The sequence below is a fragment of the Amia ocellicauda genome, chromosome 9, assembly GCF_036373705.1.
Source record: "Amia ocellicauda isolate fAmiCal2 chromosome 9, fAmiCal2.hap1, whole genome shotgun sequence".
In the NCBI taxonomy this organism is placed as follows: Eukaryota; Metazoa; Chordata; class Actinopteri; order Amiiformes; family Amiidae; genus Amia; species Amia ocellicauda.
In genome coordinates this window covers 11,196,340-11,224,274 of record NC_089858.1, presented here as the reverse complement: position 1 = coordinate 11,224,274, position 27,935 = coordinate 11,196,340, and the positions used below count along the sequence as shown (strand labels likewise).

At 41.2% G+C, this 27,935-nt stretch overlaps 1 protein-coding gene across 3 annotated transcripts in view; it reads left to right on the top strand.

The window, feature by feature from the left end:
• Positions 1-4,976: 4,976 nt before the first annotated feature.
• The window catches only part of LOC136758605 (tenascin), a 50,826-nt gene continuing 27,867 nt past the window's right edge, over positions 4,977-27,935 (top strand). Inside the window, exons 1-6 of one of the 3 annotated variants that reach the window (XM_066713135.1) lie at positions 4,977-5,424; positions 20,515-21,113; positions 21,435-22,748; positions 24,641-24,904; positions 25,158-25,273; positions 26,421-26,574. In XM_066713135.1, the coding sequence (XP_066569232.1) occupies positions 20,645-21,113; positions 21,435-22,748; positions 24,641-24,904; positions 25,158-25,273; positions 26,421-26,574 (2,317 nt within the window). In that variant the 5' untranslated portion in view covers positions 4,977-5,424; positions 20,515-20,644. The remainder of the gene's footprint in view (positions 5,425-20,514; positions 21,114-21,434; positions 22,749-24,640; positions 24,905-25,157; positions 25,274-26,420; positions 26,575-27,935) is intronic. The other 2 variants (XM_066713133.1, XM_066713134.1) reach the window with 2 other exon arrangements.

Genomic DNA, 27,935 nt, shown 5'->3' with positions numbered 1-27,935 from the left:
GTTCAGCACTGCAAAAGACATGCTGTCAAAAAGTGTGCATCTACTCAATGTGATTCTTTGAACTTGTATTTATTCACTGTAGCCTAACGTTACTGAATCACATTTGCATATTAATGAAGTGCAGAGACCAGGATTTTAATAGGTACAGTTTGTATGTTTATGAATATTTAATTGATAAGATTACAGTAGATAAGGTCTAAGGTCTGTACTGATTGAACTTTCTTGGAATTTATTAAATAATTTTAAAAAGCATTCAAAGTAACATAATAGACATGTTGAGCCAGTTCTGTAAGTTGATTTTGAATGCTGTGATGGGTTATGATTGGTGAGTTATATCTGCTGAAACAATCTCAGAATCCTTTCTGGCAAATGCAGTTTAAGTGTAGGTGTTTCAAAGCTTTGTGGCTTCCGGTCATCTCTGTAAAAGTCCTCCTTGTAACTGATCAGCCAAGACTAGTTATAAAAAATTATAATAAATAAATAAATAAATAAAACAATCATTGCATTCTTATCAGATGAACTGAGTATGTGTTGTAGAATTAGATTGTTTTCAGTTATAACGTTATGGAAAATGTTATGAAGTTATTTCTCTCCGGGTGTGGTAGAAAAGGGAGGTGGAGAATACAAAAGAGTTTATGTGAGCTGATGTAAAAAAAAAAAAAAAGGGATATCTGACAGGAGAAAATTCTGTGGTGCAGGTGATGCCTGTCTCTACTTGAGAAGACAAACTCAGTCGTTAAGTCTTCATCTCTCCCGGCCTCACCCTGCCCAGCCCATGCCTTTGTCATCCTCAGTTCAGACGCTTGCTGCTCAACACTGTTTGGCAGTTCTGAGGAGTGTCGCGATTTGGGCTTTCCGATGGAGAGCAGCTCCTTTATTTGTTTTAAATGCAAAAGAAATGAAACCAAATACAAATACAAAAAGGTCCTGTGTTAAAGGCTTCTTCAGGTAACAGGGTTCGTCCTGTATTTTTGACTGGAAGGATACTTATCCGTTGTGCCACATATGTATTCAGCAGTAGCAGCTTTCAGAAGGCAAGTATGTTAGGTCTATTAGAATATGATATGAATTACTCTACGTGCTCGGCAGGATACTCTCATTTTTTGATTGGGGGGGGAGATGTGCATAAAACATGCAGGTTTTTGGACGCCCAACTGTTAACTGCTTTCTCATGCATATCCTGACAGAACCCTTCCCCTGCTCATAACTATAACCACACTGAGCAGATTTGTTTTACATGCACTGTGAGGTAGTTTTAATAGACAGTAATTTTCTTTTCTTTTTTCATAGATTGCTGCTATAGGCAAATTGGCAATGGCACACTTTGTCTGCAAACTGAGGCATAATTAACCCACCCTACCCCCCCCCCCCCAACCCACATCCCCTTTTTAACTTTCTATCAAATTGTTAATTTCTCAATTCATTAATCGGAGCCATGACTGGGGGGCATGCTGCGCTGAGCCGAGAGTGAGGGAGACCGAGAGGAAGACGGGGGGGCTGGGCACCTTGCTCTTGCCCTGCAGTGGTTATTATCTCAGCCCGGAACGCTCTCCTCTCAGCTGCTCCACATCGCTGGCTGCTCGATCCACGTTCTCTTCCAGATGAAGTCTCCGTTGCAACGGGGCTTTCTCCTGCATAATGCATGGTGGGGTGCACAAATCTGTGGCAGAGAGCAAAGCCTGCCGTTATTACCTGTTCATTTATTTTTAATGAGGTAAACACACTTTAAGGTCACTTTCTTCCTCCCTGCCTGTCAGAGGCCTTTCTCCCAGGCTCCTGTTGTGTCTGTTTTGGGGGAGAAGTTTGCTGCCGGGCCCTCGCACAGTTAATTACCTAGCTCTCTGTCACTGAGAGTCGAGGCTGAGCTAGTGTGACTAGTCTCTCTCTCTGTCTCTCTCTTATTCTCTGCCTTCCTCTATGGCTTTTTCTCTCACTCTGCCTTCAGTTATTGTTTTTTCTTTGTGTGTCTCTGTTTTAACTCCCTTTACCTCTCTCTCTCTCTCTCTCTCTCTCTCTCTCTCTCTCTCTCTGCCTCACATCTCTGACTGTGCTGTAATTGTGTTGCTTTAATTACAAAGCCCATCGAGTCATGCAGATGAAAAAGTCCGATAAAATATTTCCGAACAGCTCCGTCGCCACAACCTCAAGTATCTGAGCACGGTAACCAAATGTTGACATTTATTATTTCCTTACAAATACCACTGGCACCAGCTTCATTTTTAGATAACAGATGCAAACCACTCCTGTAATTGCTTTGTGGTTGTTGCACAGTCCAAGAATGAGCAACTGAAAATATTAACTGATTGATTATGTTAATGAATACTAATAAGCAAATGAAACCATGATCACGATGTAGATTCAGCCCATCTGTGTCGTATTAGCCTCTTCTCCAGTTACTGGATGTTTTACTGATGTGTAAAAAGGATGGATTACCAATGTCTTTTTCGGTTTCTTTTTCATTTCTTTTACCTGAGAGTCTTGGAACTGAATGCATTATTTTCTAATTTAACAAGCTATATAATTAGCAGAAAATAACCTGAAAATACAGAGAGCACTGTCTTGGGTATGTTTAATTTGATAACCATTCTTCTTCCCTCCATTATCCCTCAAAAGGTTGCAACAGTTTTCCTTCGTGGCACTGGAATTAGCTGTCACTCAATATGGCTCAGTGTTGTAGATCCTATAATGGGAAGGTTCCTCTGAGAGCGTTTTGCTCCAGTGGTATGAAATCACGGGCGAGACTGGGAAGGATGTGCAAGCTGCTGTAAGTAGAGAAATCAAACCCGCTCAAGGCATTATTCTTGAATTTGCGGGCCTGTCAAGTGACAAAACTCGGAGGGATAAGTCAAAACTAATATCCAGCAAGCTCATTTCCCAAGAAGCTCGTTGGTAGTTGGAGCTAGGGCTTGAATTGGTGGAGAAAAAGGAAGGGATATCAGAACACAGGAGGAATTCACTGGATTAGATGAATCACCAGGAAAGCGGTGTTATTACATGTCGTCTAAAGGCATTCTGTTCTTCTATTTGTACGAATGTCATTAAGGAGTCCCATGCGTGTTTGGACGTAGGTATCCATATATTTTAAATGTTTTTACAATCCACGGTGCTATCGGATTTCATCAGGTGCGAAAAAAAAAAAACAGAACAAAACAAACAAACAAGAAACGATCAGCTCCTTGAATGTGAACTCACACAGTGGAAAATGTTAATTCAATTCCTCCCCCTCACAGCTGAAGTGGTTCTCACAAGTTTTTTTCTTTTTTTTTCTTGACATCAATGGAAGTCTCTGATTGCTTCCAGGAAATAAAAAGTAGATAGGGCAAAGCATGTACCAGAGCACACAGTATTCAAAATGGTATTGAAACTGCCTGCCATTTAGAAGCCATACGATACAACCATGTGTCAAATCTACCCCCCTTCATTTTAGCCTTAATGCTATTCCTGTTATTTTAGTTTGAAGATTTTTTCCCCCCTCCAGGATGTACCTATAATCATTCATCTTATTTGCAGAAGTATAATGTAATAGATCAGCAAAATGACTCCATTAAATATAGCCATGATGCGCGTTCATATGGGTTTTTAAGACACTGCCTAGTGATTCACTCCACAAACCAATCTATCTTTGCTGCTTGACTGGTCTTTGTCTTAAAAACATTGAAGGAATCATTTTTTTCCATCTAGACAGCTCCACTCAGACTGGCACAGTGTCCCCACATGCTCCATATATCAACTGTGATTGTTTATTAAACTAGGTTAACGCAAGACTAATGTGATTCGTGCTCGGTTCCCACACGCCATCTGAAGCATGTTTTTCATTTCGGAAGGAACTCTTGGAATTCTTGTGTGACAGAGATGGTCCCTTGGTCCTCACTGTATGCAACAGAAATGTGGTTTTATTTACATTTACATCTACTTTTGCTTTGTTGAGGTGACAGAACTGATGGTCATTCGCAGTGGCAACTGTCTTATGCTTTTGAAGTGAAAAATCTCTCAAAAACAAACAATTTTGGGGGGAAATCTGCAATCTCTCTGCTCCATGAATTTAAAATCTACCAGATCCCAGACCCCAAGGATAGCAGACTCTTCTTAAACAACATACATGGGGTATACATTTGTGTTGGTTCAATGTAGAAGCAAAACATCCATTCTATTGCCATTGTAACGCGTTTCACAAAATAAGCATTCTAGTAAAACTATCTATAGTGGAAAGAAAGGCAGACTACTTTGATTTGCATAAAGACAATTAACACAGAGATGCTTTTTTTTTTTTTTTTTTTTTTTTTAATACCTCCAGGCAGTATTTCATGAATGTTATTAAAGACAGAAAATTAACAGAGTAAATCTGATTGTCTGGCTGATCTCAGGGTTAAATGCCGGAACAACCAGTCAATGATGTTTAAATAAGTGAATCAGGTTTCAGCTGTTGGACCCTTGGACTTTTGAGAGGGGAGGGGGGAGAGCGAGAGAGAGAGCGAGAGAGAGGTGGGGGTGGAAAAGGTAAAGGCAGTGATAGTGACAAAATATAATAATGTAGGCTGATGGACACATTTCATCAAGTATTACAACTGGTTCAGGAAATGTGATTTTTAAAGCATGATATGGGAAATGGTTTGTGTAAAATATTTTGCATATGAATTAAAAGATTACCTAATTGAAGCTTTTCACATAATGTTGCCACCTCGGTCTTAATTTGTCGCATTCAAAACATTGTGCAATGTGTGTCTGTATAGGCAAATCAAAACAAAACTCAAACAGGTAGAAGCAGGAGAAAGGAAAAATTGAGGGGGTCTCCTCTGTTTCCTCCAGGCCAGATCACATCTTCCACTACACTCTGCTATTCATCCTCAGCCTTAAATGGTATGTCAATGCTTTTCTTTTTTTTTTTAATTCTTCTCTTCCTCCTCTCAAAGTCGGCTCCACCGAGTGGCTGCTGGATTCATACACCAGTGAATTGTGAGCTACTCAGCCCAAAGGCATCCCATTTCAAGGAGCCAGCCAAACTACAGCACACAGTCAGGAGGGCTCTATATAAAAGCAGTAGGTAGGAGTGGGGTTTGACCACAGTGTGTCTTCTGTCAAAGAGAAGGGAATTCTCACTCTCTCCCTCTCTCTCTCTCTCTCTCTCTCTCTCTCCTTCCCACCTCCTCTCCTCTCCAGCGTTTGCAGCAGCATCACAATCCCTTGCCTGCCTGCCAGCCTGTCTGGGTTGGATGGAATAGGAAGATCAAGAAAAAAATATTTATATCAAAAGAACAGAATATAAAAATCTATAACTCTATAAAGCAGTGAGACAAAAGTCAGAACAATCAGAACGGTTTACTTTTTTTTTCTCTAATTCTTTTTTTAAACCATAAAAGCTGCTTGTTTCAACTTGCAACTGAAGGATTCGTCAATTAAGAAAACTTCAGATTCCTACTTCATAAGGTAAGTTTAAGTGGAAAAATTACTTTACCTGCTTCATAAGTCCTAGTACTATATATATATATATATATATATATATATATATATATATATATATATATAATTTTCCTGTTGTAAATTAAATTAATCCAATTGTACATTGCTAATTTTTTGTGTGCCTGTTTTGTGAATTTTCAGGTGTTTTCATTTTTTGGTTTCTTTTAAACATCAACTTTGTGTGTGCTTTTTTTCAATCTTATCCTTAAGCAAAGTGTAAAAAAATCCTGCCATGGCTGGGGGCTTTCAAAAAGTGAGGGTGCATTTAATTATCACCAGAAAATAAGGTTTTGAATGGAATTCACTGAAAACACTTTTCATATTTTATTGATTTATCTATTATTTTATGTAGTAATAGTTGCTATAGTGTAATTAAATATATATAGTTTGCAAACCATAATATAATTGATAACATGTTTCCAATGATTTGCTTTACTGATTGAATCAGGAGACTTGGGTATATTAGTCTATATATTCCCAGGAATGACTTTCTTTGTTCTTGCATCTGTTGTGTTTATGAGATCTATGTCTCAGACTTGCATATAGAATTTGCAGGGGTTGCTACAGGGTACCTATTATAGTTTACAAAGGAAGTTGTTAACATATTTTTTCGTGTGCTTGCAAAGATTTGGGTTCCAGGAGAATGTAGGTTGAGTGAGTTTTAACAGTTGCCTAGGAGAAAACAAAATGCTGTGTAATTACGAGCTGTGTTGATTTTTTCAAACAAACCCATTCCCTTGGAGGTGCAGATAAGCACTTTGCACACCTGGGAAGTTACACCAGTATTTGAAACACGCCACAGAATTCCTGGCTGCTCTCAATCAGGGGTCTACTACCCGCGGCCATGTACGCTTTACAGCTGTTCCACGTTACAGCCACACGATCACTTCTCTCCAGTTCTCTTTGCTCACGTTGAGCTGCCAGTTATAGTGTCTCGATGTGTGAAGTGCTGTTCTTCAAATCTCTTCCAGCATGTGTGTGGAACGCTGGGTCTCCCTCCCGCGGAACGGGGCTGTAAGGAAAACTGGAGCTTATTTTAGACTGTTATAGATAGCATCAGACAAAGAAACTACACCCACACATGAAAGGGAGAGAGAGAGAGGGAGATAGTGCAAGAGAGAGAGAGATGCAGGGATGTGTGTGAGTACGGAAGGGTTTGACCTCACTGTTGGATGTGTGGTCATGAAGAGGGCTGCAGACAAATGCAATTAGGGCTTTTCTTTCCTCCCATATTGAAAAAATAAAATGTAAAACACAGGAGGCACAGAACAAGTTTTGGCTTTGATGCTTTATTGCCTCCAGTTCCGTATCAAATTAAGATTGTTTTCTTCCTCTCAGGACTCACTAAAGCCGTTCATTCCAAATGTACATACTCGCAAAAATATTATTTGAATTGATTTTGTTCCTTTTTTTTTAATCCAAGTGTCTTTTGTGTGAAATGAATCTGAACTGGGACATATCCTAGCTATCAATTAGATACCTTCAAGACAGACAGGGGGAATTAAACATACATGGTGGCAGTGAACCATATGTCCAATTAATTGAAAATTGGACATAGTTTCCTTTCCCACCCCCAATTAGAGTAACCTCTGTACATCCTTATTAAGAGCTAGTACAAATGGGTCTGGGGTCTCTTTTTTCCCTCAATGATCTACTCATACAAATGAATAGGATTATTATACACTGTGTATATTCACTGTGAATTTACCACGTAGACTTTGCACAGCGTTTCTTTTTCTTATATGCTGGCTTTGCTCGTGCTTATTGTGGCTTTCATCTTAATTTTATTGCTTTACAGACCACTGCTTTTTCATGTGTAGCTCAGTGGAAAGAGGAGTAGGAAGTTGGGCTCTGTTTGGACAGCTGTTTTTTCCATCATCTTTAGGTTTCATGGTGACAATGCACTTGCATGGAAATACCCCCCACCCCCCCATTTATAATCCTTCTGGTAAAAGCTCAGAAAAATACAGAAATCCTTGCAATGTGTGTGTCAGAAAGGAGAAAGAAAGTTCAGAACTCTTTAACAGACATGCTGTTAATGATGCTGGGAAATGAGATGAACTCAGACATTAGTGAAGAGTGTTTTATCTCCACGGTACAGCCTCCAGCACAATCTTGCAACAGCAGCGCTCTGCTTATGGCTTATGGCTTTCCAGGAGGTCTGTGCAGAGCAGTTCAGTTCGAAAGGTCTACATGTTGACACGACATTGATTACAGTTCTAATTATCAAGTTCACTCTCCAGTGCTTTGGTAACAGCAATTGGTATTGAACTTCTTGCCTCATGTTGGCAGTTGCAGCTATTGACTCTGTACAGCACTTCTCTGTGTGAAGGTGAGCTGGCTCTGTGTGTGGACGAGACTGGAGTGATGCTGTAGTGGCATCGTGCTAGGAGACATGAAGGTAGCTGTGAAGCTTAGTGTTTGCAGGTATAAACTGTTCATAAGATATCATACATTAGCAGATGGTTAAGCGTATTATCTGAATAAGTTCCATGCATACCAATACAAATCGGGTCTTATTATTTTGGAAAGAGATTTTAAAGTAGAATTTCTGTCTTATTAGGTTATACACACATATAGCCAGTATCCAGATTTGGACTAATCATTTTAAAGGTTTAAAATAAACCTTGGGTTTTGCAAGTGTAATTTTTTCCACGTCATACTGGAAGGCAAATGCAGATCGCTCGCAAAGGAATTCCATCAGGTTTTGATCATGCTTACAAGCGCAGTGCCAATACAGGAGTGATGAAAAGTGATGAAAAGCTTCCAACTTCCTGCAATATTTATCTGTGTAGAAAAAATCCTGAAAGACACGACTCTGTCTCAAAGTAAGCGCTCTAATACTTGCATCCTCATTACTGACAATTGTACAAGGATGTGGCATTAACTTGTCACACTGTGATTAATGATCTGATCCTCCTGTTTTAAATGGTGAGAGTTAAAGGAAAAAGACTTTTACAGACTTAAAAGAGATGATAAACACAGCTATGAACATTCTGCCAGAGGCTTTGTGTATCCAACTGACATAGCTGAAAAGAGGGCTGATTTGGGAGAAGCACTATTTTATTCTGGTTATGTACAAACAAAGAAGGAACAAGCAGGGACACTCCCAGGGCCCTGCTGAAAATCCAAGGTGATTAATCGCTACCCCACTATTCTGCATCACTGCGGCAGCCAGATGCTTGCATTTAAATAATCTGATCATGTTACCCATTAATGTAAAATAAGTAAACACACACATAAGCAACACACAGCCAACCCATGTCTCTCCTATGGAATAATCAAAAATGACATATTGCTGTTCCCAAGTGCATAATTTGTATTTACCATATGGAACCCATTCATCTGTTGTATACGCCATACATCCCTCTTAGATGTGTCAACTGGCAGTACATGTTTAAATCCTCTTATCATAGTATAACTTCAGTAGGTTTGAACTGAGCCACTGATGTTTAATCTTAATTATCTGATATGCAGTAGGATATTCAGCTGACACTGCGTATGATGCTGATGAACAACCCAAGTGAGACTGTCAAGTATCAGCCAGGTGACCTTCATTAGATCAGGGTTTACCATCCTAGACCCCAGGAACCCAGTGTCTTCTGGCTTTTGTCTAAAATGATCTCTCAGTTGCTTAAGGGGACCCTTAAAATGCCTTTAACTAGACCTTTTAAATACTTGTATCTTACAATAAACCCGGAGATGTGAACTCTGAGTATTTAAGAGGCCAGTTAACTGTTCTAGAGGTCGATTACAAATGTTCAATTTACTAACTTACTAGTTTGGTTAATAGATCAATTATATGACAGAGAGCTCTGCCAGTTAACAGACCAGAAGACTCAGGGGATCAGAAGGTTAAGAATTGTGAAGCTTTGACCTAATGGTTGGTGGTATTGCATTATGGGTTTGAAGATGCAATTTTATAGTTTAATGAATTCCTTTCTGCTGTCCAACAAGGTTTTTGTTGTACCCTACATAGAATTGTTTTTTAAGGGCAGGGATGATGCAAAAATGACCCAAAAACCCAGCATGTATATTTCCCTAGCAGCTCAGGAAGTCATAAAGCCGCTCCAAAATGCAGCTGATTTTAAATTGGAAGAAGGAAGCAGTTTCCACAAAAGTTTCTTTTCATGTGTTTAGAAATGGCTTTTCTATGTTAATGAGGAGGAGACATGAATTTTCCAAGTGCTGTGTTAGGGAGAGCGGGGTCTTTGTGAGCTGCTGTCGTTATTGGTAGTGATCCCAGCTGAGTGGATGCAGCAGACACTGCAGTGACATTCTCAACAGATGACCCCAAATGGAGGATATTAAAGTGCTATAATACAGTGAGGAAAAGAAAGCCCTCTTAGGGCTGCAGACAATGTAAATGCACAATTAGAGCTATAAAGATCTGTCTCTTGTGTAGGGTAATTTAGCTCACACAAATGTCGAAATGGAGGACTTTCCAATGTGGATGCATGACACAGTGAGCTTTAAATACGGACTAGGTTAACAGATGTACAGACACTGGGGCCAATATTCCTTGTCCTGCCTCCAGAGCAGTCCTTGTCCTTTTCTACCTCTCTTTCGGGTTTGCATGTGGGAAAATTTCCCGGCCTCCTGCCAGGAAGAAAGATGGAAATTAATATTGTTCTGGAGAACTACTCTGAGATATTTTTGTTATTAAGTACAGTCCGTTGCTGAACTGTCATCAAATACGGATTAATTATATGCCGGTATTGTGAAAAGATATCTTTTTACTCTGATTTTGTTTGTATTGCCCGTACTACTCCAACCTTGACCGTGCGTCTTTAATCTCAGACGTTCTTTCACTGACTGACATTGACATACAATAACAAATCAGTGCAAAGATTCTTCTGGCAGCTACAATAAAACCGCCTGGCATCGTTCTGTTATACTCATCTCGGGCTCCTGCCCAACAGCAGCATTTGAGCGTACAGTGTTTGTTGTTTTGGGGTTTCCTTTCCTCCCTGGTGTTCAGTTTCTCCTGCATTCCTGCGTTCTGCCATTCACGGCAGCGTAGCTTGAAAGAGCAGAATTAGGACCAAGGACAGAGAAATTCCTTCAGTTCCTGGACGTACTCCCACAGTGCAAGACACAGCCAGGGATCAGCCAGCGAGAACAACTCCCTAGACTGCCGGCACGCTCTCCTGCAGAGTGCAGTTGTCCCCCCAGCTCTAACAGCAGCTTGTCCGTGCTGTGAGAAGGAGATGACAGTTAGAAAACTGCAAAGCAGGCAAGATACTCATCAGAGCAATTCATTTAGCGTATTCCTGCTCCCACAGCCGAGCTCCCCCATGCTGTTAGAAAGTATGCGTTTCCCCACGAAGACAAAACACTACAATTTTAAGGCGGATCAGGCTTGCACTTTGCGTTGTGACAAATGATAGTTTGAATAACAGAAATTCCCATTCTATTTGACAGTAGGGGAAGCAGGTATGAGCTGAATTTTCTTCGCTTCCTGTTCCAGGGGAATTTCTAAGGCCAGGGTAAGACTTCCGATGACTAGGGATGGGGAGGGATCCGGCTGGCATATTTGATACAAAAAAATGCAAAATCAGCAGTGCAAAACCCATCCCTGAGTGTCCTCACATGTCCAGTTTGGAGACCAGTGGACTGTGGTCAGTGAGACATCAGGAAGTCATTTATAGCTAGTTCTGTGAGTTACCCTTCCTGCAGCCCCTCTGACTGCTTTGAGTGACTGTTTGTGCTTTCTCAACACACATGTGGAAAATCTGTCACAGAGAAGCCGCTTTTATTTTATTGCAACAGAGCCTGCACTTTTAGGCGAAGGAAGTAGAAACAAAGAACAAGAGGAGAGATGGAGGGGAGCTGATGGTGGTGGTGGATGAGAGAGAGAGAGAGGGAGAGGGGGTGGGGTGGTAGGGGGGGGTTAAGAGTACATTTAATGGAAGCCCAGGAGGGCATTTTTCAAGCATGGAATGACAGCATAGGGAGAGACAAAGGTTAAACTAATAGAATAGGAGGTCACCAGAATAGCTGTGATAATGTGGATCTGATGCCTGCCGATGTATAATGAGCAACAAATGTGGCTCCCTTCCTGCATTTATGTTTTTAATTTGCAATTGGGGTCTTGACAGCTAGAGGTAAATAAATACAATTGCCTGTTAAGAATATTTATTGAAGCTTTTGTGTTTTAGCCCGACTTTTGCATCTTAATAAAGACCACCCCTCTCTCTCTCCCTCTCTGTCAGTGCTGTGCAAAATAGGTTCTGATTTTGTGAAAACCCTCTCTCTTCTCCCCAATCTCCTCTGGTTTTTCCACTGAGAAGGTTTCCATACTCAGGCCCTGCACTCCCTCAGAGCTTCGACAAACCCGATACCATTCACCTTTGCCAATGACAGTGTGTAGGAGTGCATATAAATATCATATATCCACGTATATCAATAACCATTTGCACTCAGGCCATGTTATCGGGCAGGCACACACAAGCCTGTCATAGACACAAGATCCCCAGATTCATTAAATGCTATTAAGATAGTTTTATATTCATCAAAATTGGCTTGTTAGAGCAGTGGAAAAAATGCTTAATGCAAGGATTGACATCCATCCTTTCGGGTTATGCATTACAGTGTGCCGGGCCCCTGTAGCTATAAATCCCATTCCAGATTCTGAAACTCTACCCCAGTGATGAAAAATCTGAATATTTTAAATCATTACGTCTTTTCTGTCTGTCCCTGTTTTCCTGCAATAGGATATCCCATTCTTAAAATTCTTGAAATTTGATTTTCAATTTTCAATTTGTGCCTCTTTCTTGGTTTTCCCTCTGTCTTGCTTTTGGTTATGAACTTGAATCCCCAAGAGAACCAAGGGACATTAATTAAAAAAATGTAAATGCCCTGTATTCTGAGATCCTGGGTTCCACTTCCCCGACACACAAACACATTTATTATTACTGGAGAAAAGGATGTTGGAGACAGGTCACTGAGCCCAGGCCCAGCCACACACCACTGCTTGGAAGTGTGCTTACCCAGACGAGAATGGGAAAGAGGAAGGCCACTGACACCAGAACACAGTGGGGACTTGAGTACAGCCAGCGGACTGTGTACGGACATGTGCCACTTCGTTTGCAGGCAGGATATTAAATCATCTATCCCGCTGTGTCTTTGTGTGTAAGGTTTGATGGTACAATTAACCATGTGCTGTTTCTTGGACTCTTGACAGAAAGAGACTTGAACTAGCGGTTGATTGATACATTTTCACTATTTAATTATTAGTCAATTTTAATGATTGTACCATTTTATTGTAATATTATCAGAGACTGTGAAGCAAAGTCTGAAGGACAAAGGAGCTAGGAGATGCTGGATTTCATGGAAAACATGCCACAGAATTGCCCGACCATGTGCCGAGCATACCGTGAGCATTCCCAGAACCAAGTACGGCAGTACAAAGTGTTTCTGCGCCGAGTGGAGATGTGTGTTACCGCCACCGCATGAACATTAGAACCATGTAGCAATAACTTACAAAATCCATTTCTGCGCACGATCATTTGAACAGGTCCAGAGCTTGCTGTGAATCGATTCCATATCATGCAGGCAACCAGCTCATAAGGCAGCCGGGAAATACATTTCTGTGTTTCATGATTATAAAGCATAGTGCTAGCCTCAGCAGGTCTTCACAGCTCAGATTCTGACCTTGGTGATGTGCAGATCAATAGGAAACAGCATGGAACTGGAGGAAATTAGAAGATACCTCCTTGCCTGACTGGTGGTTGATGGTGATTTATATATATATAAATGTGTATCTATATATACATTTCTATACCATACGTTGTAATTTGCACCACAGCGGGGGGTTTTAAATGCCTAAGGTTCACCTTGATGGATGTCACAGCAGGAGTAAAGGCTATTTTTTCCGTTATCGTTTTTTTTTTCTTTTCGTTTTTTTTGCAGACACAGGAAAATGTTTTAATTGAGCCCATTCTTTTTAACTTCAAATCTCAGAAATGGTAGTTCTGCTCCTCCTATACTCCTACCCAGACAATACAGAAATGCATATGTTTAGAACCCTCTAAGGTGACAGTGTCCCCAGACGTTTCTATTCTGCACTCAAGGGCGACCCAGATTTCATAGTATGGCACAGTGGCAACCACTTTTTCAGGAGTGACCTACAAAACTAGGCAAGCTTGATAATTCCTGTGAAGAGAGAGACAGTGCTATCGTCGTGCCTTTTAACATCCAAGCCAGGGTGACATGTTTTTGTCACTGGAGATTTTCTGCAGTTACTCATCTCACAGAGTAGTATGCATTCTCAGGTATGTTTTTCTTACCCTTCCTCTCTCTCTCTCTCTCTCTCTCACACATATCCTTCAGAACTCCCTGCTTTCCCCTTCTACTCTATTTCGATAAAGATATTGATGGTAATTCCAAGCAAAAGAAAACCCTCATTTAAGAAAAACAAAACAACAGCAGAAAAGCTTGAACTCTCTGGCTCTTGACTCCTCACTCCTTCTGAGTTTTGTGCTACCAAAAGGTTGTCATTCACTGTACAACGCTCATTTATCAGCAGTCACAAGCAATTTCTTCCTGCACATTTTCTGTTAATGGCTAGTATTAAAGGTAATCAGTTACACACTGAAGGACAGACCACAAAAGAACAGACCCCCTTTTTTAGGTCGATATATTTTATATATTAGTTCATTTACTGGGGCTGCAGTAAACCGTGGAGATGCGAATAATGGATCACACACAACTCGGGTTCAAGATTAATAAGGCCCCTGTTTTGATGGCAGCCTATTTTTCTCTTTCTGCTTTCCTGTGCTTTGTGAGGGCCCCGGCGGTCTGCGCCCCCTGCCCCAGTGCCGCTGCTCTTACCGAGGTTCACTGCTGTGGCTTCTCCCAGCACAGTGCCTTTCATATACCGCCACGTCTGGGGTTCGCACATAAATATGAACTACACTGAAAGAAGAAAAAAAAAGGCTAGTCATCAATCATGCAGGGACCCTGTAGATGCAATTAAAAATAAACTTCTGTGCACAATATGGGTCGTACAGAATCGCAAGTCTGCAAAAGCCATTGTGGTGCACAGGGCTATAATTCTGCTGTGACCAATGAAATTGTAGATTTTGATTTGAAGCCATATTGCAGAGCCAGGAGGTTCTGAACTGGGCCGCACTCACTGTGGGCTGATAATGCCGTATATTGTTTATTATACAGTTACTCCTTTCTTATTTACATTCCTGCTCATACGTTGTAGGATAAGCCATTCCCCTGCACAGATTAGAGAGTGTGCTCCTCAGAAATTGGCAGCGGTATACTAAACTTTACACAGTCCAGTGCATTAAGAGTTTACATAGTTTAAGATAACAAGGGGAGGCTGCTTGGCCTGACCTCAGAATATAAACACTAAAATCTTTTATCTCCGTTTCACCATCCATTATTGACAGAAATATTAAGCAGATTTCAGTGGGGGTTTTTTAACACCTGTTTTTATTTTAATAATTGTGGTCTTCTGTCTATTGATCTGTGGTTCTTTGTTCATTTGGGCTGGCATACCTAAACAACTTCCTTTCCCCCTAATTAAGTATTAAGGCAAGAGAGCCTCAGCTTGTTCTTTGCCTAATTAGGTCTGGCAAAGCTATTGGATTGGGCTCTTTGTCAAGTCATCGTCAGTGCTAGAGTCCCATTGTGACACTACACATAGACATTTCAAACAGTGAACTTGTGCATTTGTGTGTCCTGTGGTTTCTGTGTACTCTCCTGCTCCCTGTGTGAATGTGAAATTCAATATACTTTCAAATGTAGTGGAATACAATACAATTAAGTTTGTAAGTATTCAAAGCACCTTTCTAAATACCGCCCATGCTTAGAAGTAAAAGCAATTGAACAGCTGTAGTGGGAGCTGTAGCTGAAGGAGAGCATGGGCGTGTGATGATTTTACTGTGGACTAATTTTAGTATTTAGAGAGAATGAAATATTAGTAGCTTATGTGCCTGGATTTGCAAACAAAGACATTGCAGTGGAAAATATAATATATGTGTATGAGCAAGTGTCTGATTCATAGGAAAAAGATGTAATTAGTGGTAATCTCCGGCTATATTAGTAGGTACTGTCATATACCATGAAAATAAATGGCTGGGTTGATCCATGTCTTACAAGAAGTGCCTCTAATGAGGTAAACAGTAAAGGAGCTTTGGAACTGGAGAACTCATCATTAAAAGTTAATTGTCATTCAATATGTGCTGCAAACTATTGGGTACCAATTGGTAGGATCCAATTAAGACTGAGTAAACCTGTTTTATAGCCCAGGAAAGACTTTTGAGTGACCTCACAGCAGCACACTCCCAGTCAACTCAATACGACACACACGGCTGGATTCAGAGTGAATTAGCGCTTCACAATCATAAAAGAGTCACCTCACATATCAAAGGCATGTCATGTTTTTCATTTTCTGTCACATCCCACATAACTGAAATTAGAAAACAAAAACAGATGAGCAGCTCCAGCCAGTACTAACTCAACTCAGCAGTGATTTTAATAACGCAATTTATAATGATTATGAAATATTATTTTTGTGTGTGCTTATGAATATGTACTTAATCTTAGTATTAATAACAAAAGTGGTATCAGGCAATGCTCCTGAAAAACATTTGAACCAGTATCTTAGTATTTTTCTAAATTATTTCTTGAATATGAATATGAATATGGTTTAGTACTACATATAATACTAAGAAACAGATTGGGTTTACTAGTAAAAAATCTGCATTATATTGCGTATCTTTTTTGCAGTACCGTAATTCAATTTACATTTAATATGCAGCAATTTTCACATTTAAATAAGATATATTTTATTGTAGCACACCATAGTGATAACACAGTGAAGCATAGTAGAGTACAATGAAATCATGGTGAAGTATGATGTGGTAGGGTTGATTAAATTACGTTTCTAACAATAAGCATTTGAAGAGCTGGGTCTTTTTTCAGAATTTCCCTGACTTCTACAGAATAAAGGTTCTTTTAAGCTGAGATGTCTAAAAAGAGCCCGGTTGCTCTCATTATAGCCAAGGCACACTTTCTTTTGCCTTTTGTGATTAAGTAGGGACATTTCATGGAAAAAAAAACTGAGAGGAAGAGAGAGCCTTCTGTTTTACAGTAAGTGTATCTAGTGTGTTAAGTATAGGGAAGCATCCAGCTTCTGAAAAGTGCAGCTTGGAAAGAGAAAGGCTGCCCATTGCCTTCACTTCCTGGGGCATACTAAGGCTTTTAGATTATCCTAATTAGAACATGGCGGAAAGGGAATATTTATTACTCGGATGCACAGCCCAGTCCAATGCATCTCGCAGTGTGATGGTCGGAAGCTCGGGAGATTGAGGACACTACAGCTTGTTTAGTCTTTGTTGCCTCCTTCCTGTAACTCACCAGCCCCATGCCTGTGACACGCAGTCCTGAGAGAGGGCGAAAATAAAAGCAGAAATCTGTGTACTCAGAGTCAGTGATGTCACTCTTTTGTAGCAGTACAAAAAAACACCTTTAAGGATTGCATTTTTTTTTTGTAGTGGCACAACGAGTCCCTACAGTCTCAGATTTACTATTACGAGAAACTTTTGCTTCTGTCTTTCTCTTTTTAAAGTTGATGTTGTTTGTCGTGAAAACAAGCTGTTGTCAGATGTTAAACTTACGATAAAAGTAATAATAATACAAATAGTAATAATAGTATTAATCTTATACTATTGTCTGTGATAGTGATGACTGTCACACACCATTCCCTGTGTGGCTTTTGGTGACAGCAGTGGATTTATTGAACAATAAACTGGCAAACATTAGGTTTTATTTAGAGTTTACCCAAACCTCAGGGTCTGTTTGTTTTTGTGGGTAGAGGGAAGGCTTATGAGAAAATTGTTTACCACTCTACAATGGGCTTTAAGGCCCCAAGGAGGGTAAAGTAAGCTCTTATAGAATATTCAGGAAATAATTTAATCTGGAGAAGAAACAAAAAAACATCCTGTCATGTTTTCTGTGAGAAGAATTTGCAAAATAAAAATGGTAATAACTGGTTTTAATGGTGAAAGCTAAAGAGGGAGTGATGGAGACCTGGTCAGAGCCAGTGCAGACAGGACAGTGGATGCCTCCATGTCAAGCAGGGAAGGAGCGTTTTCTTCTCATTTGACAGTCGTGTGCCAAACTCTCTTTGTTGTGGGCTCTGAAACTGGCGTTTGGGGGAAAAGAAGAAGAAGGAAAAAAATGCTTTAAAAAAGCAATCCGTCTAATTCAAATTCGGTCTGGTATCTTCCTGGGACAGACGGCATTAGCATTTTATCCTGGCTTCAGAAGCGCATTTATTGAATTCATTTGGAGGAAAAAATAAATGTGTTTTTCCCACGCCGAAGATAAAGTCCCCATTTTAACAAAGTACCTTTAATTGATGGTTGTTTTTTTATGGGTCAAGCACTTTCTGTTCTCTTCCTCCTGTTCTCTTCAGTATTAATATACTGTGCGTTTATATCTCTGTGTAGTTAATCTACATAACTTGTCTGCACAGGCCCGTGTGAGAATTGATATGCATGAGTGTTTATTAGATATGGTTTCCTCTTATTGTATTTGTACCCCTAGACTGCCCGTGTCATACTGTGCCCTTTCTATGACTGCCTGAAGCACAGAGGGGGGAAAGAAATCCACACAAAGAATGCCCTGGCTGCTTCATAGTGTATCTTTTGAGTTTCTGATGGAGAAAAGCCAGCCATAAATGAAATATCCGCTCACCCATCCAGAACTAAATCAGAGCAGCACTGCCAAGCAATTTTCCAGCTATTTTGTGGATTTAATTCCTTGGCTTACAAGCGTCTGACACGAGGGGAAGGCTGAGGTGATTTTGCTCTGCACACCCTGGGGCTAGGACCCCAGCTCTTCCATCAGCAACTGCTTTGTCGGTCTGGGCCGCGTCCCTCATGGATGGATACCTTAATGCCCCCTCTTAGCTGAGCTGCTGACTGTAGGCTACAGATTCTTTTCACCGATACTTGTGCCTGATAAGAACACTTGTCATCCCCTTAATAATGCTTGAGCTCAGGGTCAGAGGACTGAGACACTTTTTGGAAAATTACCTGCTAACAATCATCCCACAATACTCTCAGTCTTCTCTGGCCTGGCACACGGCCTTCTGCTTGCAAGACTGACAGATTTTTTTTCTTCCCAGTTCCTTGTTCTTCTGGGACCCGTCTGTCATTGCCCCAGCCTTTGGGTTTACAAGACAATACCCAGAGGAGGCTTTCCCCTCAGGCGATATGTGTTCAGGAGAAAGCAGTATTCATTACCTTAATAGCTGGATGAAGAAATGTGATGAAACCCTCTTGGAGAACTCTGTGATATTTTAGCATGCTCTAAAGCAAGAACCCGCAGCAAGAAATGCTCTTTTCCCCCCTCTGTACAGTTCATCATGTGACGTTATTTTCGATGCCATTGTGAGAAATACAAGGCTATTGTGTTAAATGTTTTCTTAGGTAATTAGAACATGTTATAATAGGTCAACCAGATTGTACCATAGCTGATCAAAGAATGATGACAATTCAGTTATTTAACTCTGGGATGCTTTTTTAATTTTGTGATTTATTTTTGCTTAGCTCTGTTGCTTTTGTAAATCTGCACAGAATACAAACCAAATGGCTTGTGCTTTCTTCCAGTTTCAACAGGGAGCTGTACAAATTAGTGACTTTGAACTGTGTTGGGTTGTGACAGGGTGGGAATCCAGGTGCGGAGATCACCCTTGTGCTGACAGATGACACACAAACGCACACAGAATAAGATAGGCACCCGCAGTGCATGGTGACAATGTGTTGAAAAGGCACTGGAAAGTCTGACAGCTCGGATCTAATTTGATGTTCAAAGCAGTAGACTTTTTTAATATATTTTTTTAATGGCTGCTCTTTCCAAGGACAGAACGAACAATCTGGCAGATACATGAGCATACTCTTTTAGAAATCCTAACTATCCTTCTGAAATCAGATTTAACACAATTCAATTTAATATATTCTGTACAAACAGCAGGATAAACACTTATTTAATCGTGGGTGGAAATTGTATGGGTAGTGACCACATTTAAACTTGAACAACATTCATTTCCAAACTATTGTTATAACCCAAGCCACCTTGTTGACATTTTGGGGAGATAAAAATGTGTTTATCATCAAGATCAAAGATATACCATTATGTTTTACAGTTGTTTCCATATCCAGATTTTTGTTTTGTTTTATAACAACAAGCAGTACTCTCCTAGGCAGCATCAGTAACAAGCTCGAGGGAAACAAAACAAGATAAGTACCCATATGGAATCCAGAAGCAATATCTGTGTTAATGAAGACAGATCCGCATCTGTTTAAAGTTCAAAGCATGCCCTTACACACTCTTTAATTGGAAAATAAGTTTGACATTTCCTAAATAGCACAGTCCAGCAGGAGCCCTGCAGATGTCAGTCACTGGTCTGGAATTAAACTGTCAATTTGGAGACCTTGGGTGTGTAAGTGGGAGGTGCTCCCTCAGTGCAGGTGTTGCAGGCTGTCTGCAAATGGTCATTAACAACCCCTGTAGACAATAACTCAAATACAAGGTAAGCATTCCTTCCCATGGCTTAATTGAATAATCTTCCCTCTGAAAAGACATTTTCACATGTCTCTTTTTTTGGTAAACACTACCTGCAGGTAGGTTTTATAGGATAATATATGCCTTTTAAGTAAAAAAGGAATGCATGTGGAAGTCTATTACTTGAACTCTCCATTGGAGTAGAATTACTTTTGTATTTAACGGCTTCAGATTTTGACTTTTATTCAACAAAATAAATACAAATCTACACGTAAACAACTTCCACTGTTACCTGCCATGAAAAAAAAAAAAAAAAAAAAAAAAAATGGAGTTGGAACTGAATTGCCAGCAATGAAGTCCCAGTTAAAGCAGTGGTCTTACCATTCTAGTGTTACCTGCCTCCGAAACCCAATCCACTTTGAGACCGGATGTATTTTAATCCTCTCTTTTCAGGTGGCTACAATGCATCTTGAGACAGGTCTGCAGCTTCCTTTCTCACTCAGTTCTTGTTTCCATACCTTACAGGACACAAACTCCCCCCCCCCCCCCCCCGCCCCCCCACACTTGTATCCAGCTGACGACTGCGATTCCTGCACCCACTGTGTCGGACAGCACACAACACTTAAGACACAGGCACATCCACTGACTGAAAGCCATGGGGCTCCGAGGCCTAATCCTAGCCTGTTTGGCTGCAGCTGCTCTGCTTAAGTTTGCTGATGCAGGGCTGATTAAGAAGGTGATCCGGCACAGAAGAGAGACCTTGATTCCAGCTGCTGTCGAGAACGTCACCCTGCCAAGCCCAGACCAACCCGTTGTGTTCAACCATGTCTACAACATCAACGTGCCTATGGGGTCCATGTGCTCGGTGGATCTCGACGCCCCCGACGGCATGGGGGTCAAGCCCAAAACCCCTTCGGACGCCCATGACACAGAGCACACTATGGATGGAGACAACCAGATAGTCTTCACCCATCGCATCAACATCCCTCGACAGGCCTGTGGCTGTAACAATGCTGAAGACCTGAAAGACCTCCTCAACCGGCTGGAGCTCCTTGAGGGACAGGTGTCCGCCCTGCGAGAGCAGTGTGGTAGTGGATCCGGCTGCTGTGGTGCCAATGTTATAGGTAGGAGCAAAAACAACATATAGAACAAAATACACTTTACTCTGGTCTGGCTTGAAAAGAGTAGAACTGATTATTTTTCTAGTGTTTCAAAGATATAACATGGCATTCTGTTACAGCCCTTTCTCAACACAAGGATATTATATGACAGCAGTTACCACTTCTGTTTTTTTGTCAAAGGCAATCTTTGAAATTTAACATACTAATAATTATATATGCAAAAATGTAGGTCAGGTAACTTGAAAGCTCATATAGTTAATCTTGGAAGGAGATTAAGGCACTTCCTTGCAATCAAATAACCTTTCTTTTGACTGTTGTCTGCAGGGGTTGTGGAGGTTAAGCCATACTGCAACGGTCACGGCAACTACAGCACGGAGACCTGCAGCTGTGTGTGTGAGCCGGGCTGGAAGGGCCCCAACTGCACTGAGCCTGAGTGCCCGAATGACTGCCAAGACCAGGGTCGCTGTGTGGATGGAGTGTGCGTCTGCTTCGAGGGCTTCACGGGCGAGGACTGCGGGGTGGAGATGTGCCCGGTGGACTGCGGGGAAAATGGACAGTGCATTGATGGCATGTGCATCTGTGCGGAGGGCTTCACTGGGGAGGACTGCTCCCAGACACGCTGCCTCAACAACTGCCTGGGCCGCGGGCGCTGCGTGGACGACGAGTGCGTGTGCGATGAGGGCTATACGGGATTCGACTGCTCGGAGCTCATCTGCCCCAACGACTGCTATGACAGGGGCCGTTGCATCAACGGCACCTGCTACTGTGACGAGGGCTTCTCCGGGGAGGACTGCGGCGAGCTCACCTGCCCTGGCAACTGCAACAACCGTGGGCTCTGCGTGGACGGGCAGTGCGTGTGCAGCGCAGGTTACACCGGCGAAGACTGCAGCGAGCTCACCTGCCCCAACGACTGCAACGAGCGCGGCCAGTGCGTCAACGGGATGTGCGTCTGTGACCCCGGCTTCGTGGGCGAGGACTGCGGCGAGCTGGCCTGCCCAAACAACTGCCACAACTGTGGCCGCTGCGTCAATGGCCAGTGCGTCTGCGACCAGGGCTTCATGGGTGAGGACTGCTCCGAGCTCTCCTGCCCCAACAACTGCCAGAACCGAGGGCGGTGCGTCAACGGGCAGTGCGTGTGTGATGAGGGCTTCGCCGGGGAAGACTGCAGTCTGAAGACGTGTCCGAACGACTGCTTCGGCAGGGGCGACTGCGTGGATGGCAAATGCGTGTGCTTCGCTGGCTTCACGGGAGAGGACTGCAGTGTGCTCACCTGCTCCAACGACTGCCAGGGCCGTGGACGCTGCATGGACGGCCAGTGCGTCTGTGATGAGGGCTTCACCGGCGAAGACTGCAGTGAGAAGGCCTGCCCCGACAACTGCAACAGCAGGGGATACTGTGTGGACGGGAAGTGTGTCTGCTTGGAGGGCTATGCTGGAGACGACTGCTCCGAGCTCACCTGCCCTTCAAACTGCAACAACAGGGGGCGCTGCATCAACGGAGTATGCATCTGTGACGAGGGCTTCGTCGGCGAAAACTGCGCACAGCTGGGTTGCCCCGACAACTGCAATGACAGGGGCCGCTGTGTTGATGGTTTGTGCGTCTGTGATGGGGGCTTCATAGGAGAAGACTGCTCAGGAGGTAAGCTCTGCATGTTTCCGCACACCTACCCAAATCCCAGCCATGCTTTACAAAGTTATCGACACGGCTAAATCAATGCCTGCCTAGGAAACAAAATAAAATATTTTCCAAGTTAAAGAATGTTTGTTTTTCTCATATAGTCTCAGGAATGGACTGATTTTCAGTGATCAAGGCCAGGAAGACAGTTGTTGAGGGATAAAATTATAATAGACCGCTTTGGGGCTTTTGTATAAATGTAAGTTAGTTTTACTTTTAAATTTTACATTTTAAAGCAGTGAAACAACATTTTATTTGTATTTTTAAAGTGGCTTAAAATGACAACAAAACAATGAAGACATCAAACTAACATAATTAGTTTTTTCAAATTTGATAAATTCTTGAAAGCTAATTTGTCTTGAGCTAAGAGTCAAATTCACCGTTGACTGCCCACAGAGGTCTGCATGTATGTGTCTGTTTTCCAAAAAGGGCCATTACATACTGTCAGTCACTTCAGACAGCCGCTAGGTAGCTTTATTATTCTGCAACACAAGTCACAGGAAGAATGTTTTAGCAGCAGTGGCAATTAGTTATGCTACATTAGCTTCAGAATTGTAATGAAGTGTTCCTGCTGCTGGAATGATATTGCCAAAGCCCTACCTTTCAACCCAGAGAACCGATTTCCTTTTATCTCCTTCATTTATTCACTTTCTAAAGAAACCTTTTAACAATTCCAATTAGAAATATAGTATACCATTGGGTTAACAGACGATTTACACACTGTAATTTTCCTGCCATCATTTTTAGGAAATAAAAAAGTAATTTACACACTTATACACTTATTTTAAAGGTATCTTCTCTTGGACAATTTTGTTTGCCAGACATTAGCATGGATGGGTGGTGGCTGGCATCACAGCAGCATCTAAATTTCTATTTGGCTTTTCATTTACCGTATATTGTTTCAGTGTGTTTAATTAATCAAGGCCTAACTGCTTGTCATGGATACAGTAGCTTGCCATTAGATGCATTTCACTACATCTATGAAAGAAATCTTCCTGGTGGGTCTGTGTGAGTCAGCATATTTAGCCGGGACTAATCAAACGACTGTGCTGTTACTATGACTTTTGTAAAGATGTCAGATCTCACAGAAAGGGGAGACAGATATCTAAATGACTTCCTTAGCATGAAAGTATATCATGTTCACATAAACAAATAATGAATGTAAATCATAAAAAAATGTACTAGAAGCTTTCCAAGCAGACCTAGTTGGGTGCCAGAATGACCATCTATCTCATTTTTGACTGCTGTAGGGGTGCTTTTTATCTAAAGGAGAAAGAGCCCTGAGGTCAAGGTTGTTCTCAGAAATGTTTATGGTGAAACTGGGATGTTTGGGCACCAGAGCTTTTAAAGAGGCAGTACCTATCCTTTCAATGTACCAGAGAGCCTGTCAAACCTGAAAACATGGGTAGCATTTCAGGAGAACACATTTATAAGATTAAATTATACTGCTGAATTCCAAACTTTGCTTACAACTACAAAGACCCAAATAAAATGGCATTTAAACAATGGCATTTAAACAATCTTTGTTCTGTTGTTTGCCATTTGTTTTCTGCAGCGACATGCTTTTCTATTCCCACGTATCTTCATGCTGCCCAGTATTTTGTTTGACACAAAGAGATTAAACCAGAAAGGTTTGAAAGGAAGTTCGGAAACTCCTAATTACTAACAGAAGCATACCATATGAAAAATATATTAAACATATTTAGCTCCTCTGTGGAGTGCAGTCGTGTTTTTTCTTTTAAATGAGTCCAGATGGAGATTAAATACAAAACAAAATGAAAATGATAAAGAGCACATTAGGGGCCTCCATCCTAAACCTAAGATCTTTGTTAACATCAGTATGGTTCTCTTGACAGTGGCCCCACCAAAGGATCTGATGGTGACAGAGGTTACTACTGAGGCGGTGAACTTGACCTGGGTCAACGAGATGCTGGTAACTGAGTACTTAATCACCTACGTGCCCACGGCACCTGGGGGCCTGGAGCTGGACTTCCGAGTGCCAGGGGACAAGCGCGCCGCCACTGTCAGAGAGCTTGAACCTGGTGTAGAGTACCTGGTCAACGTCTACGCCATCCTCAACAACAAAAAGAGCGTGCCCGTCAGTGCCCGCGTTGCCACACGTACGTGATCCTGCATTGCGATCATAAAACGAAACAGCGTCCATAACCCAGACACAGGCCACAACAGTTACAGTTTACAGTGATCATATGTATGCAAGGCTGTGCCCCAAGGAATGTGACTGTGGATCTGCACCTTCATGTTGGTTTTAGTTGCACCATCATAGATTATTTATATGTTAGATTATCTTTTGGCCTACCATCCTTATAAACCTGCTATCATAGTCAAGTGCCTCGCCTTTGTTTCTCTCAACAGACCTCCCAGAGCCTGAGGGATTGAGGTTTAAGTCCGTGCGAGAGACATCTGTGGAGGTGCAGTGGGATCCCCTGGACATTGCTTTCGACGGCTGGAACCTCATCTTCAGAAACACTGTGAGTCTGTCTCGCCTTTATATTTAATCATTTCATAATATGTATTTGTACAGTATATTAATTACTTTGATTACTTGCCATTACATTGATCAATCTGTGGTGGGGGAATAAAAAAGATACCTAAATGGCAATGCAGAGGACAAAGTGTTCAAAAAGTGACTGTGAAGTCTGGGTTTCATTCAACTACTGAGAGGCTGCTGGCGATGGTCCTAGTGTCCATAAAATATGTGACCTTCTTTATAGTTTCAGCAGGGATTTCATTAAGGACTTAGGGAACACGGAAATAAACCTTGAAATGATGCGAGAGCTAACCCTTAACAGCTTTTATTGGTTTTAGACTTTATGGTGTGTCCCCCTCCTTTCACTCCAGCTTCATCACCCTTGCATACATTTTAAAGAGCTGCACTTTTCACAGTCAAATTAATAAAGTCAATATTTCTACACTTCACTGACTCTGCCCAAGACAAACTGTTCTGTTTCTCAATACAGGAAATTGGAGGTGACTTGGAGTTTTGATTGCCGTTTGACTTATAGTACTGTACATCTAATGCCGACAAGTGCAATGAGCATCATAACATTTTGATACTTCTCATTTGTTTGTTTGTCTTCACTCCAAAACCTTTAAACAAAACTGTTGCTCCAGTCAAAATCGGGAATGGTAAATTACTTTCAGTGGATTTTCCTGTAACTGCCTTTATATTGTTCCTTTGATTTCCAGTGCTCACAGCACAGCAATCAAAAATCCCAAACATAAATAAAACTTTGTCCACATGTTACTTTAATTTCTAAATTTAATTAGAACTATTTTGATATTGTGGGCTCATCATGTCAAAGTGCTGAAATCATTGCTTTTTCCCTGAAACACAGCACTTTGTTTAGTTGAGTTTGTTTGTCCTGCAATTTTATTGAATTGTTCATGATTATTGAATTCAAAAGAAAAACACATTAAAAGTCATGTTGAAAACATCACTTTCCATCCACAGTGAGGAACTCTGGGCCGGCAAATAGAAATCCCATCTTGTCGTGATGGTGATGAATGACTAAACTTATATGTATTTATTTATTTTGATGTTTGAATTAATGTCAGTGATATACCTTTTGTTACATTTTTAGAACATATTTAATTTGTCCATCATTACATTTTCAGAAAGAAGAAAATGGAGGCATTGTCAACACTCTTCGAAGGCCTGAGACCACCTACGAGCAGTCAGGGCTGGGGCCTGGCCAGGAATACGAGGTCACACTTCAGGTTGTCAAGAACAAAACCCATGGCCCCGCTGTCACCAAGAATGTCATCACAAGTAAGAATTACTCCTCTGAGGCTTGAGTGAGCATGAGCATGCAAACAGATCTGAGTTTGTTTACCCAAATGGAAATCAACAGACAAACAGAAGATGTGTTTATATATTTGATTTTGGTGCTGAATTAGGTGGCATTGGAATATCTAAGCTTTCTTGTTTTGTGAAATATTGGCAAATCATTTGGAGTTCTTCCATTCTCAATAGTTTGGTATGGATTTTCTTTGGCCCACAGAATAGCTAAAATCACAGACTCCATAGTGGTAAGTAAGGTTGAGAGCCAAAGGTCTCTCCCATGCACAGTAATAGACTACTGCTGCCTTCTGTGGAAAATATACAGTGCCTTCCCTGGAATTCAAACCTCATGGGAGGAAATACCGTTGAGGTTTAATAAATAGTCTGAAGTGTCAGAAAGGCAGAATTATTTGATGCAAAGGACAGGTTTAACTGTTTCCATTGCACACTTCAACTTTACATCCTTCAAGTACAGTGCATTGGACTGCTTTGTCCTCTGATATATACATATATATATATATATATATATATATATATATATATATATATATATATATATATATATATATATATATAGTTTAACAAGGAATGCTTTAATTGGGTTTAGCTGTATGCATTTCACAAGGTTTCCCATAACATTTTATTGCCTCTCATGATGCATTACTTGCCTAGTTGTATGTTTCTTTATGGGGAAAAAAATGGCAGGGCTTTTGCCAATGTAAACAAAGCCATGCAAAAGCCTTGATTTATATTTCTCCTGCCACTGCCGTCGTTATTTACCTACTTGTTTAAAACATTACGGCATTGGTTTACATAGGGGCAACACCAGACCTGTGTAAAAGGAATGCTGGAATATAGGAAAGTCTTCTGAGGTTTGTGAAAAGTGAAACACCTAACCACTGTTGTGTTTCAATGTTTAGATTGAATTAGTCATAACAGACAAAAATAGCAGCTCCACAAGGACAACAGGAAGGTATCCCTTTGCATATATAAATGTAGCCTGAACTTTCAAAAATGCATTTATTTCAGCTTTTTTTTTAACCCAATTAAGAAGCCTTCCATCCATACCACACAGATTACTATGAAGGGCTAATTACACAGAGCAGATGTTAGCTGCTTGAAAGGGGTGGTGGACTATGTGACAACTGTTTACACCCGTAAAACACTTACAGTATGTCAGATAAATAAAACTCAAATGCTTTTTTTTTTTTCCTTTTTTTTTTTTCTGCATCATCCTGTCTCTCAAAGAGGCTGCATTTTGTGACAGCTGCTGCCTGCTGCGTTTCCATTAGATGTCTATAGATGCACTTTCAGTTAGGACTTCCAGTGTTTCGGGGGATACGACTACC